At 36.8% G+C, this 17,495-nt stretch overlaps 1 protein-coding gene across 1 annotated transcript in view; it reads right to left on the reverse strand.

Moving 5' to 3' along the window:
• The window catches only part of LOC126382671 (uncharacterized), a 33,453-nt gene extending 16,483 nt beyond the window's left edge, over nt 1-16,970 (reverse strand). Inside the window, exons 1-20 of the mRNA XM_050032677.1 lie at nt 16,916-16,970; nt 11,567-11,619; nt 11,397-11,423; nt 11,187-11,255; nt 9,332-9,385; nt 7,657-7,710; nt 7,312-7,371; nt 7,176-7,217; nt 7,015-7,080; nt 5,268-5,339; nt 5,132-5,182; nt 4,072-4,176; nt 3,589-3,660; nt 3,444-3,494; nt 2,757-2,825; nt 2,357-2,416; nt 2,116-2,187; nt 1,897-1,959; nt 1,736-1,807; nt 509-577 (exon numbers count right to left, since the gene is read on the reverse strand). Of these exons, the coding sequence (XP_049888634.1) occupies nt 509-577; nt 1,736-1,807; nt 1,897-1,959; nt 2,116-2,187; nt 2,357-2,416; nt 2,757-2,825; nt 3,444-3,494; nt 3,589-3,660; nt 4,072-4,176; nt 5,132-5,182; nt 5,268-5,339; nt 7,015-7,080; nt 7,176-7,217; nt 7,312-7,371; nt 7,657-7,710; nt 9,332-9,385; nt 11,187-11,255; nt 11,397-11,423; nt 11,567-11,614 (1,176 nt within the window). The 5' untranslated portion in view covers nt 11,615-11,619; nt 16,916-16,970. The remainder of the gene's footprint in view (nt 1-508; nt 578-1,735; nt 1,808-1,896; nt 1,960-2,115; nt 2,188-2,356; nt 2,417-2,756; nt 2,826-3,443; nt 3,495-3,588; nt 3,661-4,071; nt 4,177-5,131; nt 5,183-5,267; nt 5,340-7,014; nt 7,081-7,175; nt 7,218-7,311; nt 7,372-7,656; nt 7,711-9,331; nt 9,386-11,186; nt 11,256-11,396; nt 11,424-11,566; nt 11,620-16,915) is intronic.
• Nucleotides 16,971-17,495: the final 525 nt, after the last annotated feature.

The raw sequence follows: 17,495 nt of genomic DNA on the forward strand, positions 1-17,495 counted from the left end.
GTGGGGTCAGAAAAGGGAGAGGGTTGGGTATTTTTAATTTCTGTTAATGGCTGTGGAGAGTTGTTAGTTCCTCTCTTGAGCAAGATTTATATTTTTTAACCCTTTTTTGGCAAGATTCACAAAAAAGGAGGACAAATATGTTTCTTTAATAACTAGCAGCTTGTAGAAACTTAAAGTTAGTTTTGAGACAGAGTAGACATAAATCTTTATAGTAAATAGGGATTTAACATTATTTAGAAAAGTATCAACCTTTCTGTTAACTTGGTTAAAAAGAAGCAACTGGAAACACTATGGCATTGGTAAACAAAAAGCACCATTTCTTATGTACCTACTCCTAATGTGCAATTTGCACTGAGTAAAAACATGTTGTTCTATTACAACACATGAGCTTGAAACAGAGGTTGCATTTGGGGGCTGTACTGTTTTTCTCAGTGTAGGGGAGGTTTCAAAACAAATATAAGATTCAGCCCCCAATGTCTACCACAACAATTCTAATACAGTCTCTTACTTTAGTGGTGGTGTTCTCAGAAGAAGTTTCATTACTTTCTGCTGGGTCCGTTTGCAGCAATTGTTTATCCTGAAAAATAAATAAATAAAAAAATAAAAAGTCTCAATGGTTTGATTAATGAACAGGGGAAGACTCCTGACAATGACACTCATAATTAGTTACAAGTTGCATTCTGTTTGTTGTTTGGTTTTTAGGTTCTGTTATCGCCTTTCAAAACTTCATATTTTACTTTTTTTACTGTCACACAGAAGAACATGGTGCTAGAACGTATTGTGCAGACCGTGGGTTAAAGTTATATATTGATGATAATGTTGCTATAATTGGAGAAAAGGTTGTTTATGTATTTTTAACAACCATTGTGGACAATCATTGGAAGTTGTATAAATAGATTATGAATGACAATGTAGTAAAACACAGTTGTAACAACACAGAATGTCTTCATAGGAGAAGTTCTGATTACTGACAAATACCCAACATTAATTAACACCTACATATGTCTTATATCTGTTAATAATTACATATGTGTGTTATAAACCATTTAATAAAGTTTTATATACTGCTTCTAAATTCAAAATAGGTAGTAAGTGTTACTGAATAATTAAAGTGAAGAAAAAAATGCAAGTAAATATTTCTATCACAGCCAAGAAATGATTCAGTTCAGGTAAATACTGCATTAAAATGTAGTATTGTGTATTATTATGCTTTGTATAGTCTATGTACAATATTATTTTTGTTTTTTTGTACTGTGATTTATCTTGTGCACGTCAATATCCGGGATCTGTGACTGATCCATCAAAGTCAACTGAACAAATACTTTCAAAAACGTTTTGAAATCCCAAAACACAGAGACAAAATACTGCACGTCATCTTTTCAAGGCATTTTGCACTGACTTTCTCAGACAAAGCTCACATTGGGTGACCAGACAGGTTTTCAGTCTGTTGTTAAGAAATACACTGAGAGACAAACTGGCAACCAAATCTGGTGACTTTAACTTTTGTCTGAACATGTTCATTACTTGGCCGCCATTTCCTTTACTTTGTGTACTCTGAAATCCTTTTACGCACTCACCAACATTTTTACACACTGAATTTTTATATAGTTAAACTCACTTTCTCCTAATATAGCAGGTTAAAATTAGGGAAGTCTGACATTCTGTAGGCTGACACACATTTTCAGTGATGAATAAAGCATCTAGAATCTGTGCAGAAACATGTTGGTGACATTACCTGTCCAGGTGTTCCCTCTCCAGGAATCTTGGGAGTCTTTCGGAGGATCCCGCTGAAAAATCCTCCTTTTTCCTGTTGACAATATACACCATCATGACTGTTACATAATCATAATACTGCAATTTAAATCCAGTCACGTCACAAAAAACTTCTGAACTCACCTTTGAGTTCTCAGACAGATTATCATTACTGCCTGCCAGACCGTCATGTAGAGACTGTTGGTCCTAAAACACAAAATAAACTGGTTCAATATGATTATCAGGTCACTGGATTTAACTACTCATAAGGCCTTTTTGGCTTTGTTATATTAGTTTCATAATAAATCTGTGAACGTCTATAATAACACAGAAATGTTTTAGCAGGTTTTTCAACTTTGTCACCTCGTCAGTTTGTGCAGCTTCTGTTGGTTTTGGAATCTTCTTGAACATCCCGCTGAATATTCCTGCTTTTTCCTGGAACAGGCACAAGAATTTTACACACACGCTCAGTTGTGGCAGATTTATATGTGTCAACAAGGTCAGTTCAATGAGGTGTCGTTTGGCAGAACAATCTACTAGTCTGTACACTGTAATTAAAGATAACTTTATCACTGTACTCATACTGTGACACAATGCTGCTCACCTTGTTTTCAGACAGACTGTCGCTGCTGGCAGACAGCTCACTATGAACACTCAGATTGTCCTGAAACATCAAAATGATGTCATAGAAAAGTGGGCAAATAAAAATGTGAACTTTTAACTTTTAAAGTTATATTTTAAAGACCCAGTGTGTGGGTTTAAGTGGCATCTAGCAGTGAGGTTGTAGATTGGTAACCAACTGAAACTTCTCCCTTGTCCGAAACTTCTCCATTGTCCCAAACAAGTACAAGAACTATGGTGGTGGTATTATTCTTATTTTCAGGTGATTGTAAATGAATGAAAACGTAGTTATAAATATTATATACCCTTTCTGCCAATAGTTGCCCCTAAATCCACACCCTGGACCTTATTTTCAGAAGTAGGAAGCCATTTTTGTCACTAACCTGCGCAGGTGTCTCATCTGTTGTTTTATTGGATTTTTTAAGGATGCCAGAGAAGAAGCCTCCCTTTTCCTGTAAAAACATAACAGTTTGTGATAATGCAAACATAGATACACAAAACAGAACAGACACCCACCTAGCCCTAAGGACGCTGCTGCACAACACAACAAATAACATCCCACAAATGAATGCATTTGTTTCCAAGTCCTCCTAAACCTGTCTGCATCTTTTGAATGAATCATATATCTTTTTTCCAGTGGAATGAGGGCAGCAATTTCTGCCACACACACTCTGACAGATAAGGATGAAAGCTTTTTTACCCCTGACTTTGATGTGTGAACACAGAGATCTCTTCAAATATTTTAGGCATATCTTTCAATAGGGTTTGGACACAAAAGGTTTCTGGTAACACAGGACACTGTTGTTGACTCTGTAGTTTTACTGGGGATTCATAATAAAGCGAGTAAAGGAAGTTTTTATTTACTGATTAATTGATTTTATTTCTCCACCTATAGTGGAATCAGAAAGCTCACAGCGACACTGGGGGCCTTGATCAAACCATACAGATACCCTTGTATGACTTTAAAAGCTGTCTAACGCTTCACTAGCATAGCAGAAGAAAAAAAACTCTATGTAGATTGGTCGTTTCACTGAAGCACACCCTGTAAATCCACAAAACACAATACCAACCTTATCTCCTGCTTCTTCTGCATCTTCAGTATCACTGTCTGATTTGCTGAGCTGGCAATGAAATGGCAAGACAATGAGCAACAGGCAACAAAAGACTGAAAGCTAAAGTTTATGGTCAGAAAATGAGCAGGAGAGTTTATGTTACCGTTACAGAAGGAAGTGAAGACTTCTCTTTGGGAGTTTTCCTGAAAATTCCAGCAATCAGACCTCCGATGTCCTGAACCAAAGGTTGAGAAAAAATAATGTGTTTATCCATCTAATGACAAGCTGCCTTCAAGTGTTTTCTTCAATAAAGACAGAGAATATCTAATACTGTCTTTCCCTGTTTGCCTGTGGACATTTGAAGTGGAAATAATGAAGCAAAAAGTAAATAATACTGTTACTGTGTGGCTTCCCCTGAGTCAACAACACATTTCACATAGTTTTCACAGTTATTGTGCATTAAAAGTTAGTGCACATGGTGGTTTCCTTTTAGAGCATTCAATCTGATTTTAAAAAGAATACATGCACTTTGTTGTTCCCTGTCACTTAAATAGCACAACTATGTATGATTTTGTTCGTCTGCAGAGGGCAGAAGCAGAACTGGTTTGTTAACATGAGCAGAGGCAGCCTGTTGTTGGTCTCTCACCTGTTTGGGTTCTGCAGTCTTTTCCTGATTGTTTTTTTCTGCAGATTGTTCCTCGTCAGAGTTGACTTCCTCGGCACCAGGGTCTACACTCTGCTCTCTGCTGACCTTAAAAAAGAGTCGACAATCTTTAGCACAACATGATCCTTCTAAAGTTTTTATTAAGACAACCAGACAACAGAGAACACTACAATTTAATATATGCGCTTGAAGTTTAAAAAGATTTTCCTGATCCTTTTACACAATTTACAACTCAAACTGTCTCCAGGATTAAAAATCCTTCTGTAACACCCACATCTATATTTACAACTGCTTAATGAATGCAGTAAGTTAAATTTACAAAGGTATGGAATTCCAGGTGGATGCTTTAAAGGTTTTTTAAAAAAAAATCCAGTTAACTTTGCTGGTAACTGAATTCTGAATTCTTTAAAATTAATAAATTCTACCAAATGACATGCAAGACAGGTGATTGACCTAGTTTGGGTTAACCAAATACAGCAGAAGCATGGATGGATACACTGACAATGATATCATCTTCCATCTTCCAAAAGTTTTTCGAAGCAGACTAAAGCACCCCTGAGCCACCAACACAACCGACAGTCAGATAATCTTGTTGGGACGTTGATCTTTCCCTAGTAGAATGCCATAAAATAAACACTAAAAATAAAACAAACAAAAAAGAGGAGTTAAAACTGACACTGACAGACATAAAATTGTTTAAAAAAAGAAGAGGATAAACTTCATTTAATCTTCAACACAACAACTTGTTCTGAAAGCACAGCTAAGCCCAAGTAAAGCTGATGTCGACAGTTAATGCGACAATCAGTAAAAATCATTTACAAGGATTCATCCTGTCTGAGCATTTGTTTTTAACTACAGACAACACCTTTAAATATCTCTAAAATGAAAGCAATAATAAAAAAAATCATAAATGCAGCCACCACCAGCAGCAGAAGACAAGCAACAATACTTTCATCATGTATGAAGTCACCAGGAAACGCTGGGAAATAAAATTCTGCAGCCACCACCAGCAGAGAACACCAAACCAGATGGTGCTTCATACCTTTGGTGACGACTTGAATTGCCACCCTTTCATTACTCCCTTCAGACCACCCTGTCAATCACAGTCACATGTCACAAACCAGCTGATGACATCAACAATGGGACACACACATGAACACTCACACAAACACACACACCGGTTTGCTGCCAGGAGCCTGTTTGGGCAGGACATCTTCAGTTTTTTCCTCTAGGTCATGGGTCACGTAACTCTGAGGAGGAAACAAACATCACAGAAACACTCAACAACTGCTGATTAAAAGACCATTCTGCTTTATATATCTCACTAACAGCCTCTAAAACATTGTCATATTTATCCCATTGCCTTTTTTCCTCTATTTGTTAATTATGACTCTCTTTCATTGAACAACTTACTGAACAGCATCAGTCAGTCGTAACCAGCAGCTTATACATGCTGATACACACCTACTATACGTCTGAATACACATTTATGTTTCATGCTTGTACACACCCACACACACCTGCTTGCTACTTGAAACCTGTTTAGCCAGAGCACTGTAGTGTCTGAAACCTTTACACACACATTTGTAAATATTTCTTATACATACAGTATAAGCCAATAGGGATTTGCGTCATTTGTGGAGTTGAGGAATTGTGTCAGGATTTGACACAGCTGTCAACCCTCCAGTCAGTGTATGATTTAATATAAATATATATTTGAGTACTTGTAAAGTGACATTTGTATTAACATCTATAAAATTATGTAAATTTTTAGTTTTAGTAAGTTTTCTGTCGGGTGTCTATAGCAACTTCGTTACACTGCCGCACCGGAAGTGATGTGTTTTATGTAAAACGGCCAGAGCAAAAGGGGACAGAGAGGAGGTACAGGGTTCCCACAGCCTAAAGCATGTTAAAGCAAGACCAATTTAAGACCAATTTTACAAAAGCCAAATAAAAAAAATGTTTTTAAAAAAAACATGAACTCACTCTGCATGCAGGCTTTTACCGCCTTGATTCCCATCTGGCTTGTCTGAAAAACTTTTAGCATAAAACACACCAAGGCTCATAGTAATTGCCTTGTAATATTTCAACCATGCCGGGAAATCTTGGTTCAACAGCTAATTTTTGTTTAATTTGCACTCCCTTGTGTCGTCCAGGGTACAGTTACAGCTAGCTAACAGACGGTAGATCAGCTGTTAGCGTCACAGTCAGAAACAAAATGTGAGTCTTTGGCTAATCTGATCTGTATGATGGTAATGTAAGAGGCACTCTGTGATTTTTTTTTTCAAAGATGGTACCAATAATCTTCGCATTTTACAATTCAATGTCAGAAAAAAAATCCCTCGTTCCACATCCTAGCATTTTTAAGGCTTTTGAAAGACTGATTTAAGACATTTTAATACCAATTAGGACCTTAATTTTTTGATTAATGAATTCAATGCCTTTCAAGACTTTTTTAGGATCTGTAGGAACTCTGGGGAAGAGACCACAGCAATAGAGTAGCGGCTAGGACTTTGGCGGAAGCTATGATGGAAAATCGTAAGAAGCATCCATGAAAAGTTTCCGGAGTACATGTTCCAGATAAAAAATGAACGTTCAGAGGAAGGATTTCAGTCAAGCGATCAATGGTGAGCACAAACACAAATTACCACTAGTGTAGCTTTTCCTTACTGGAGAGTGCTGAAAGTCGAGAAGGGATCGGCGAAGGAGATGCCGCAAGCTCACCTGCAGGCTTACGTCATAACCACGCATCGACAGTGTTTTTGTAATTACACTCACTGCAAGAGGGGGAGTAAAAAGTTTTGCACTCCATCTTTAAATTCCAGATAATGGGTTAGTTAACACGACTCCAAAAAACTTTTAAAAACTGTGAAGTTTTGAACAGAGCCTCTTGTTTTTAACTGGTGAGTGTGGTGCATATCTTACAGTGAACAAAGGCGTTTTCTCTTTTTGGCTCTGTCGAAAAATTCCAGTCAAGGCTGGCTGATTGCTCTACAACAAAGTATATGAAAATAAAGAGGAAGACATTTTATACACTGTTTAGAAATCAGGTCAGAGCTGCGAGTTAAAAGCATCAGCTGAAATACCTGTGTGAAGTCTGCTTCATTTTTGGCAACTTCTGATTGTCTCTGATTAGGAAGAGGAAGGACAATGACTCTGAGATTTATAAAAACAACCAAGAAGGAACATGATATTTCATTGTTTGTGTGTGCGTGTATATACCTGTGTGTCCTCAGCCTGTTCCCTCCTACGTTGGCTGTATCTGGTTGCGGCGTTCAGTTCCTGCACAAAGACACAAAATGCCCATAAGGGAACAATAACAAAAGATATTTGGAACAGGAAAGAAACATGAAACCCTGCGTGTCTTCTTAACTGTAAAGTGTTTTCAGACTAAACTGCAGACCTCAGAGGTTGATGATTAACTATAATATCAATTAGAAATCTTTGCTGATGTGAAACAAACACACATGTTCACACAAACTGAATTATCAGCTTTGATTATCAGCTGAACTGAGTTTGGGCTACTCTGATGAGTATTATATATTGGAGTATTTGGCTGTACTGCACCTTTTCTGTGGGTCTGGGAGGAACCACGGGAGTTTGTATTAAGCCTCCATTAGCCTAAAAAACATAGAAAAGGGTAATAACAAATGTTATCAGTTGGTGGTATCTATGGTATCAATTTTTGCATTATTGTCCTATTTGGAGAGTTATGCAAAAAAAGTGTGAAGGTAACAGAAAACAGAATATTGGTTAAAATCAATTTCATCATAACCATAAGAGTGTTGTTCAGTATAAATATATGTACGCCTCACATGTAAACCCACATATTAAATAATCATACTGATGTTTAATACACTAACCTACTGAACACCCAAGGGGACATGAAGGAGAAAAAATAGATGGTTGGAAAAAAAGACAAATGATATCTTGATGGTTCAGAGCGTCACGACATGAACATACATCACCACAAATCTGCACCCAAAGACAGATGTCAACATGTCTCACCTCATACATGGTCACATAGTTTGTTACACAACAGCTAAAAAGAAAGATGGAAAAGAGGCTGTGATGAGCCCTGGTAACCAGACTTCTCCTTCATAAAAAAGAGGAAAACCGAGGTATAACTGACCAGTCTGATGGTTATACTGTAGCAGCCTGGTATCATTTTAAAGCAATTTAATGAAGGTGGACTGTAAATGATTGTGCATAACAGCACTGTGCTCTGGCACAGCGCTTTTCAGAGGCTGCAGATTTATTAACATATCAGTCCTGCTGCCTTCAAATTCTTCAGGGGCTTCATAAACTGAAGGAGAAACTTCTGTAAGCAGATACTTAATCACCCACACAGATCAGTGCAGACTGATTTACTTACTTTAACCACATTAAACATTATTTTCTGTGCTGATTTTGGTTGGATAGTGCTTAACTGAAATAAATTATTTATATTCTCAGCATAAATCCCTTGTTGCAGCACGTTTGCAGCACGTTTAACACAGGTGCCTGATAAACTAGCCCACTGTATCAGCATTCTATATGACGCTCACCAAAACAAAGAGATTTTATGAGTCAAATAATTCATACAAATATGGTGATTAAAACTGGGGACCAGTGTTTGAGGGTATGGGTGCCCTGGCTAGCGCACGGCTGTTACACACAATCATTCACTCTTCTCCTTTATTAAATCACCTGAAAACAACACCAGATTGCTACAGTATAACCATAAAAACCTGTACACATCAGGCTAGTCAGTTATAACTTGATATTCTACTTTTTTATGAAGTGTCTCATATTTCATCCCTGACACATGTTGCAGTGCAAACACTGTTCTGTAACAAAACTATGTGACAATATAGGAGGTGAGATATGTTAGAATTATTATTATCAGACTCCATCTCCCTTGCGTGCAGATTATGGTGATGTATGTTCATGTTGTGACGCTCTGAACCATCAAGATATTTCCTGAGGTAAAGCTTTCCGTTTGCAGAGCTTGTTATCTTGTGTAATGGTGGCACAGCTTTTTCAGAGCTATGAGACCAGTGATGTGACTGACAGAGAGTGTATTTCATGACCACCACAACCACTGATCTATACGATATTCACCTTCACCCAGCTCTTTGTGTGTTGAGATGCTGCAGAAATTTATCTTTTTTTCACCTATCGACCCCCCCCCCCCCCCCCACCACACCNTCGACCCCCCCCCCCCCTCCAAAAAAAAAAGGAAAAAAAATATAGTTAATACCTCATTGTTTGTTGCTGCTGCTCTTTTCATCCGGTATTGTGTCTGAATCAGTTCCTGCACAAAAAACACAAATCTGTTTAAAACTAAAATTACTCTCTCACAGATGTGTGCCTCTGTGAACCAGTCAAGTTGCAGTTTCAGTTTACATCCATGTCTGTCAGAAGCTACTTTTTTTTTTTTTTTTTTTAAAACATGGATGCTTCACACACATCCTTAACCCAGCAGCACAGATCTATACAAGCCAAACTTGAAATGGGGACCCAAGATTAGTGTCACCAATTCAGTATCTGACCAAATGTCTCCCCTTCTGTTCCTGAGATATGACGTTGAATAATGGCCAGAAAAGTGTTTTTTCAGAACATTATGATGTCACAGTGACCTTGACCTTTGACCCCTAAATCTAATCAGTTCATCCTTGAGTCCAAGTGGACGTTTCTCCCAAATTTGAAGAAATTCCATCTAGGTGCTTTTGAGATATTGTATTCACAAGTATCGGACAGACAACCTGAAAACATAATGTCTCCTGCAACGTCTGTGACAGACACAGAGGCATAAAAAGTGGGCCATTCCCCTCATTTCCTCTTCAATTTATTTTGTGACTTTTGTAAAAGATATTTCAAAGTTGTATGATAAAACACTGTTAATACATATTAAAAATTCAGATATTTTCTATTTCTTTCAAATAGTTTATGAGGCTTATATCAGTTCTGGTATTGTTAATAATCAATATTTAATATCTTGAAAAGTAACGATTTTGCGTTATCAAAATGATATGATGGATGGATTAACCCACAGTTTTCCTCCTCGCAGAGTGGAAAAATCCATAAAAAATCCTCTAGAATCCAGACCACGTAAATTCACTTAAATGTTACCAGATGATCAGGAATGTTTGCCCACCACATGTGCTCAGTAGATGGAAAACTCTGGGATACACAAAACAATTACATTATAACTGGCCTAAAGAGAAACATCACCGGTTTGTAGTGTCTTCCGGGAATTATATACTGTAGCAATGTCCCTATCAAGGTTTTTGCCCTTTATCTTGATCTGAGTCATTTAATATTGTGTATCAGCTGATACAAGGCTTGATCTGATACTTCTATTGTCCTGGATAATACAGCTGCACACTGCACACTTCAAGTGCATTAAAGTTAAAAGACAGCCGAATAGCTCTGCAATGCATTAAGAAAAAATAAAACTGCCTTTATCGCAGCTGTTCTGTAATATTTGGGGGTTTTATTTGGATTGTTAGTATAGCATAAAATAACAAACCTCTCCTTTCTTTCTCTATCCCTGTCAGAGAGTGTTCTCCAGTGTGTAGCCTCTAACTGTGTGAGTTAACTGAATGAAGTGTATTCCACTGAGTGTTTACTTTCATTGTTTGTACATCTTTTGTGTGGATTATATTAACAAATTACTCGTATAAACTGTTTGTTTGTGGGGCTTTTTTCTTGCACTTGAAGTGGCATCCTGTGTGTTGAGTGTTTATGGTGACACACTATGCACATTAGATGACAAACAAGCAAAACGCAAGCTACTCTCTCACACTGAGCTGAAAAGAAATGAGTGCGCATACATTTGGTAATTTTAAATATCGTAAGTAAACGGTCTCATGCTGTGTGTAAGAGCAGGGGCTTACACATACACACACACACACACACACACACACAGAGTAGAGAGACAGACAGTGGAGAGTTGAAGAGCTGATGACAGCCGCACTCTGCCTCACTGTATTAAAGCCTTGCGAGTAGGAACATTTGTGTGAAAGCTGACATGAGGATCGGATTGGGCTTTAGTCTATGTAGCTCAATACAGCCGATCTTTATCAGTGAAAAAAACATTGATCTGGACTTACGGAGTCTTTAGGTCGCTGAGGCACCACAGGAGTTGGTTTCTCCGGTCTCTCTGGGTCATTCTTTTTAATCTGTGAAGACAGTTTTTACTTAAGTGTGAAGCCATCCTGAAGACACATTTACAAAACCTACTGATGTCACCGCACATACACTTCAGCATACACACGATTAACACAGTCACACAGCTATTTAAAAAGTTATTATCACAGTACCTCAACAGGATTTGGAGGCCGTTTAGGCTGTAAGCAGAGAAGAAAATGAGTGTGTATTGAATAATATGATACAGTAGGTGAGATTTTCATAGTGGTATGGTGAGTTGAGATTATTTATACATTCAGACTGCATCACTTTAGTGTTTTACGTTAGATGTGAATGTTCTCACCGGCTTTGGTTTCTTTTTGACCTCTGGCTTCATCATACACGCCTCCATCCTGTCTGTAAGAGTGACAAAAAGAGAGCTAACATGTAAACAGGACCAGTCACAGGTTTGGGTTGTTCTGTGATAAAAGCATTTCCACTTTGAAAGCCAACTGGACCAGATGGAAGTAAGAGACAGACACTCTCACCAACTTCTTCCACTTCACAGCATATCTTGTGACATGCCGTAACAGGAAAGGCACAGGTGTTATTAATAACATAAATAATACCTGCATTCCACTTAGGCCAGGTTATGTGTACCTATTCCTTACTACATACTAACAGTATATGTACTATTCATTGGTTCAGTTTTTCATTAGGTATTATAAGTTTCACATCAACTTCTGACTTTTCTGAAAGCTCTGATATGTCTGACTTGGAGCCTGATAATACTGAAGTTGCTGAAAACCAAACAAATATGGACACCTCACATTAACCAGAGTGTGTCATCCAGCTCAGTTAAAATAAGATTTAATGGATATGGTACTATTTTGTCAGCAGTACCAATTCTTTCATCATACAACTGTATTTTCAAGTTTTCAACAAGGTAATCTTTTCCATTCAATATGTTGTGAACACTGTATTTTTTCCACAAAGATTCAAAGCTTATTTTTCATTTTCCAAGATCTTCCTAAAGCGCTGTGACCCCCATCCACAATTTCTTGTGATGTTTTGCAGCTGTGAGCAGCTCCTCTATGTCCTTAGGGCATTGCAATGTGGGATATACAGTGCCTTGCAAAAGTATTCACCCCTCTTGGCATTTTTCCTATTGTGTTGCATTACAACCTGTAATTTAAATGGATTTCTTATTTGGGTTATTTTGGGTAATGGACCTATGCAAAATAGTCAAAACTGGTGAACTTAAATAACAAAAAATCTAAATGTTCTAAAAATAAAAAACTGAAAAGTTGTGTGTACATACATATTCACCCACTTTGCTATGAAGCCCCTTAATGACCTCTGGTGCTACCAATTACCTTCAAAAGCCTTGTAATTAGTGAAATAAAATCCAGCTGTGTGCAATCTTAGTGAGTCACATGATCTCGATATATATACACCTCTTTTTAAAGGCCCTAAAGTCTGCAACACTACTAAACAACTGCTACCACAAAGCAAGTAGCACCATGAAGACCAAGGACATCTCCAAACAGTTCAGCAATAAAGTTATGAGTAAGTACAGATCAAGGCTGGGGGTCTAAAAAATATCAGAAACTTCACCATTAAATCCATTATTACAGAATTATTTTTTAGAAATTCTAAAACAAGTTTTTTTCTTCGTTTCCCATCACCAACTTTGACTATTTTGTGTAGGCCCATTACCTTAAATCCAAACGAAAAAACAGGTTGTAATGCAAAGGAGGTGAACACGTTTGCGAGGCACAGTAACTCAAGACAGTCCAAAACCTGCGCAGAATTAGTTTGGAGTAAAAAATTGGGCCAAAGCTCTGACATTGTACATTCTGACTAACTGAGGCACCTAAATGCAATGAGCCATCATTAATGTTATTAATAACACCTGTGATTCCCCTACTGTGACAAAGCAAAATGGTTCCTGTTTGTACTGAGAAGCTTCTATGTTTAAACATGTAAATATGCGGTCAGTTGCTGGAAAAAGGATTACGCTGGCATTATGTTAGCTTTAATTATTATCAAACAAATTGTCTGAATAAACAAAACTAACAAGTATTGTCAGTCAAAACCCATTTAAAACTGATCAATTTGCAGACTGTTGCACTGGGTGAACTGCATTTGTGTTAAACTGTTCTTGGCAAACAAAGTTCAATTTACACTTGAAACTCCAGGACTGTGTTATCTAAGTAGCGGTGTTGGACAGATGCCATTGATCATGCTCAGGTTCACAGTGTTATGTTAACGCTGCTAAGAGGAAGAAACTACACTGACTGCATTCATCATAATGAAGAAATATGTCAACCCAGTATTTGTTGTTCGCAGTTTTTGGACTACAATGAAGTTCAATGGCACGGGGGTATAAGCTTCTTAATTATCAAGCATTGGCTATACGGGCAATACTTTTTAGCAGGATCAACAAATTTTTGGTTTCTGTCTTTCATATTTTTATATATACATATACTTCATCACTGGTTGAAAGACGTATTCAGATTATTTGGCAGAAGAAACACCACTTGAGCTAAGACTAATAAATAAATAATCAATCAGCAAAACTCTAACCCCCAACAAGGTCAATTATCATTTAAGCTTCCCCTAAACTAAGTAATGCTGTTGCTGATGAGGTGTCTCATACTTCAGAATTGGAAACTACAGAATCCCCCTTTGTTTATTCAGTGGATGAGAGACCTGATAAGCTTCTTGCACCTGGAGAAAATTAGATACACAAGAAAGAATGGTTGAGAAAACATTTCTGGTCTCATTTCACTTCTTTGAGATTTAATTAATTCTCCTCTCTTACCTGAGACTGTATTGTCTATGTAGTTTCTTACATGCATGTGAGCCTTGAGTCAACCTTATGGTCGTTTTCTCTTTATCATGTATTCCATTCTTATTCTGCTTATTGTACTTGCAAGTGCTCTTGCACCTCATGTCACTGCTTGATATTTATATTGATCTATGTGTCTCTCTTACTATTATTATTATTATTTTAAGATTTTTTTAACTTCAAATGATCAAAAATTGAAACGAGAAAGTAATCTTTAGGTACAGCCCTAAATACAACAAACCAAAAGTACAAGTACCGCATTCAACTTGCTCAAAAGTACTACAGTATTAGAAGCANTATTTTAAGATTTTTTTAACTTCAAATGATCAAAAATTGAAACGAGAAAGTAATCTTTAGGTACAGCCCTAAATACAACAAACCAAAAGTACAAGTACCGCATTCAACTTGCTCAAAAGTACTACAGTATTAGAAGCATAATTGACCTGGCAGATATGTACTAAATAAAAATCCATCATTCAAAAGAATATCATGTTTTGCTTGAAAAACATTTACCTTTAGTAAATATTACCAGCAATATGCAGTACAGTGAAAAGTAAAATGGGAATTCTCAAACACAAGTACCATAAAACTGTTGCAGTACATAATTTGAGTATAGTTTCTTAGTTTTTTTCCCCCCACCTCCATGTAAGCTAACATAGTTATCATTATTTTACAACTGATGAGGAATAATTGTCATTGGAGAAGTACTGTATTTGAAGTACTCCATTATCAGGAGTGTAATGTACTTAGCAGCTCAGCACTGAATAGCAATCCATTACATTTATAAGCACATCATGTTTTTACCTGCAGTGTAAATATAAGCAGTAGGATGGGGTACAATGAAAAGTAAAGGAGCATAATGAAGAACAAAATGGCAATTCTCAAGAATAAGTGCCTCAATACTGTAGAGGGACAACACCTGAGTAGAGTTTAGGTATCTGACAACCTTTTTTACAGCTAACGTAACAATAGCCTAAAATAATATTACAATTGTCAATGGAGTAGAAGAAGTCAAATAATCACTATGAGAACTAACACATGAGGAAATACATGTTACAGTGGTCACTTTCTGTATGAACCCTTTAGAGAAGTACCAACATCACAACACACGTTTCCTAAAACTGCAGCCTGGCTGTACGGAACTCTTTGAGTTACTGTAACGTTATATTAGCTTACATGCTGAAAACTTTTAGCTAACGTTAACGTTAGCTAACAACTGTGCAAACTGTCGCTAACTTACTCGTCATTTAAACGGACAGTAAATTATAAGTTTAAAACGTTAAAAACCAGTTAAACTAAATCACGTTAATGTCAGACTGAGCGGTTTCACCTACCGAGTGTCTGAAGACAGTTCAGAGATAACTCACATGCAGTTTTTAACTAATTTTAGCAGAGCAGAGCGCAGTGACGGCTCCTTCACTGTCACAATATTCCCAGGAGTTTTTAAAACTTCACCACACCCGCACAACATCTGCACGCATGAGGCGTTCAAGAACTCCTCAGACAGCTCCGAAATCTCAACTACTCAGTCACATCCGACCCAAGAGCTTTGGTTTTTCTCTTATAGCTCTTACACTATAAGTAGTGTTGGTTTCCTTTGCATGACAATAGTTTATATTTCAAAAAAATGCTTCTTTCAAATGTAAGCTCCATATTTATAATGCTTCACATTTACCATGTTTCTCACATATTTCCACAAAAACATTATTATTATTATTATTATTATTATTATTATTATTTAAGAATAGGTTTGATTACTGCACTTAAGTACATGTGTTACTTCCTTACTGAAAATTGGTAAAGCCCAAGTTTGTGTCATCAAGGAAAAATAAACAGATTTTATTATAATTACTTTAATACTTATTTATTTTTTAACAATACACTTGACTTTGCACATTCATTGATGCAGTATAATTGTTATTGGACATCTCCCTTTATTCTAGATTTTTATTTAAACATTTTTTATTTATTTTATCTAACTATGCAGGACTGATTTATTATTATTATTATTATTATTATTATTATATTTTTCTATATATACATACATATCGAGCATCTTATTTAAATGTTATATTTTAGATACTAATTCTGCTTATATTAAGTTCTTTAATGCAGTTTTTGTCACGAAAACATAAAAATGATTCACAGTTTGGGCCTACTTTATGAAATGAAAACAGAAGAATAAATTAAAATATTTAAATTCTTATCAAAGCCAGACTGAAAAAGGTATCATAATAGTTTCAGTAACAAACAAACAAACAAACAAAAAATAAATTAATAAAAATAAATAAATAAAAAAAGGGTATCATATTGGCTCTGATATTAATGCATTTTGAATAACCAGTCCTAGTATCAGCATCTTGTTTCATCCGAAAATATGTTAAACTACACCAGCAAAACACAATAAAATGAAAAGATATGCATAAATGCAAAATATAAGCAAGCAGTAGCCTACTATTCCTACTATTTATCCTATGTACAAAACAACAATAATATGCACACCACTGTCAGCATTACTTGCTGATGTAGCTTCCTTCTCCTCCACCTTTACATGTCATCTACTCATACACTTTACTGGACCATCTCCTGCCACCATGTTTCTTAACAGCACCCACCGGCACATTAAGCAATAGTAGTATTTCCGACACCACCCAAAGGCAACACCGCTTACAAGTCGAACAAAGCATCTTAAACAAACCTTAACACGCCCTGAGAGCTTCTGTGCCACTAGTCTTCTCACTGAAACCAGCTGTTGCACAGTAAGGCGGCTTCCTGCCACATAAAAGATCTCAGTCACAAAATCTCCATCTGCTGATGTTTCCAAAGATGAGGGGCTGCATGAAAAGTCCAACAGCTCACCTGATTTTTTTTGCAGTCGAAGAGTGTGGTGGATCTGAAACGATTGTCTGCCTGGTGTCTTTGTGATGGCTGTCTACTCACCTGGGGAGCTGGGCGTGGCCAGTTTAAGGTCTACTTGTGGCTGTGGGAGTGAAAGAAACGCGTTTCCCAGCCGGCGTGACTCTGACTCATGAGTTTCATAGCCGTCAACAACATGTAAGGGAAAAACCAAAACGGGATGGGAGCTGCTCCAAGAATACAAAACAGTGTGGTAATTATTTTGGCAGACGCACCAACACTAAAAATATTGCCAAACTCATTGTTATGATTTCACAATGTTTTATTTTATTTTTCACAATTAATTAAGTTAATTTAACTGTTCAATTATATTTTCTGGAATTATTATCGCTCTAAATATCTTAATAAATATACAGTGAGTGCACTGAGAGTTTTCAGACCTCATGGTTTGGATTTTGCTCTGATATGCATAGTTAGCCATGGACTTTATGTAGACAGACAATAATAATAATAATAATCATAATAATAATAACTAAGGTGAGACAAAATGTAGGTACAATAAGACCAGAGATAAGACCCCCCA

Source organism: Epinephelus moara, chromosome 21 (genome assembly GCF_006386435.1).
Source record: "Epinephelus moara isolate mb chromosome 21, YSFRI_EMoa_1.0, whole genome shotgun sequence".
Taxonomy (NCBI): domain Eukaryota; kingdom Metazoa; phylum Chordata; class Actinopteri; order Perciformes; family Serranidae; genus Epinephelus; species Epinephelus moara.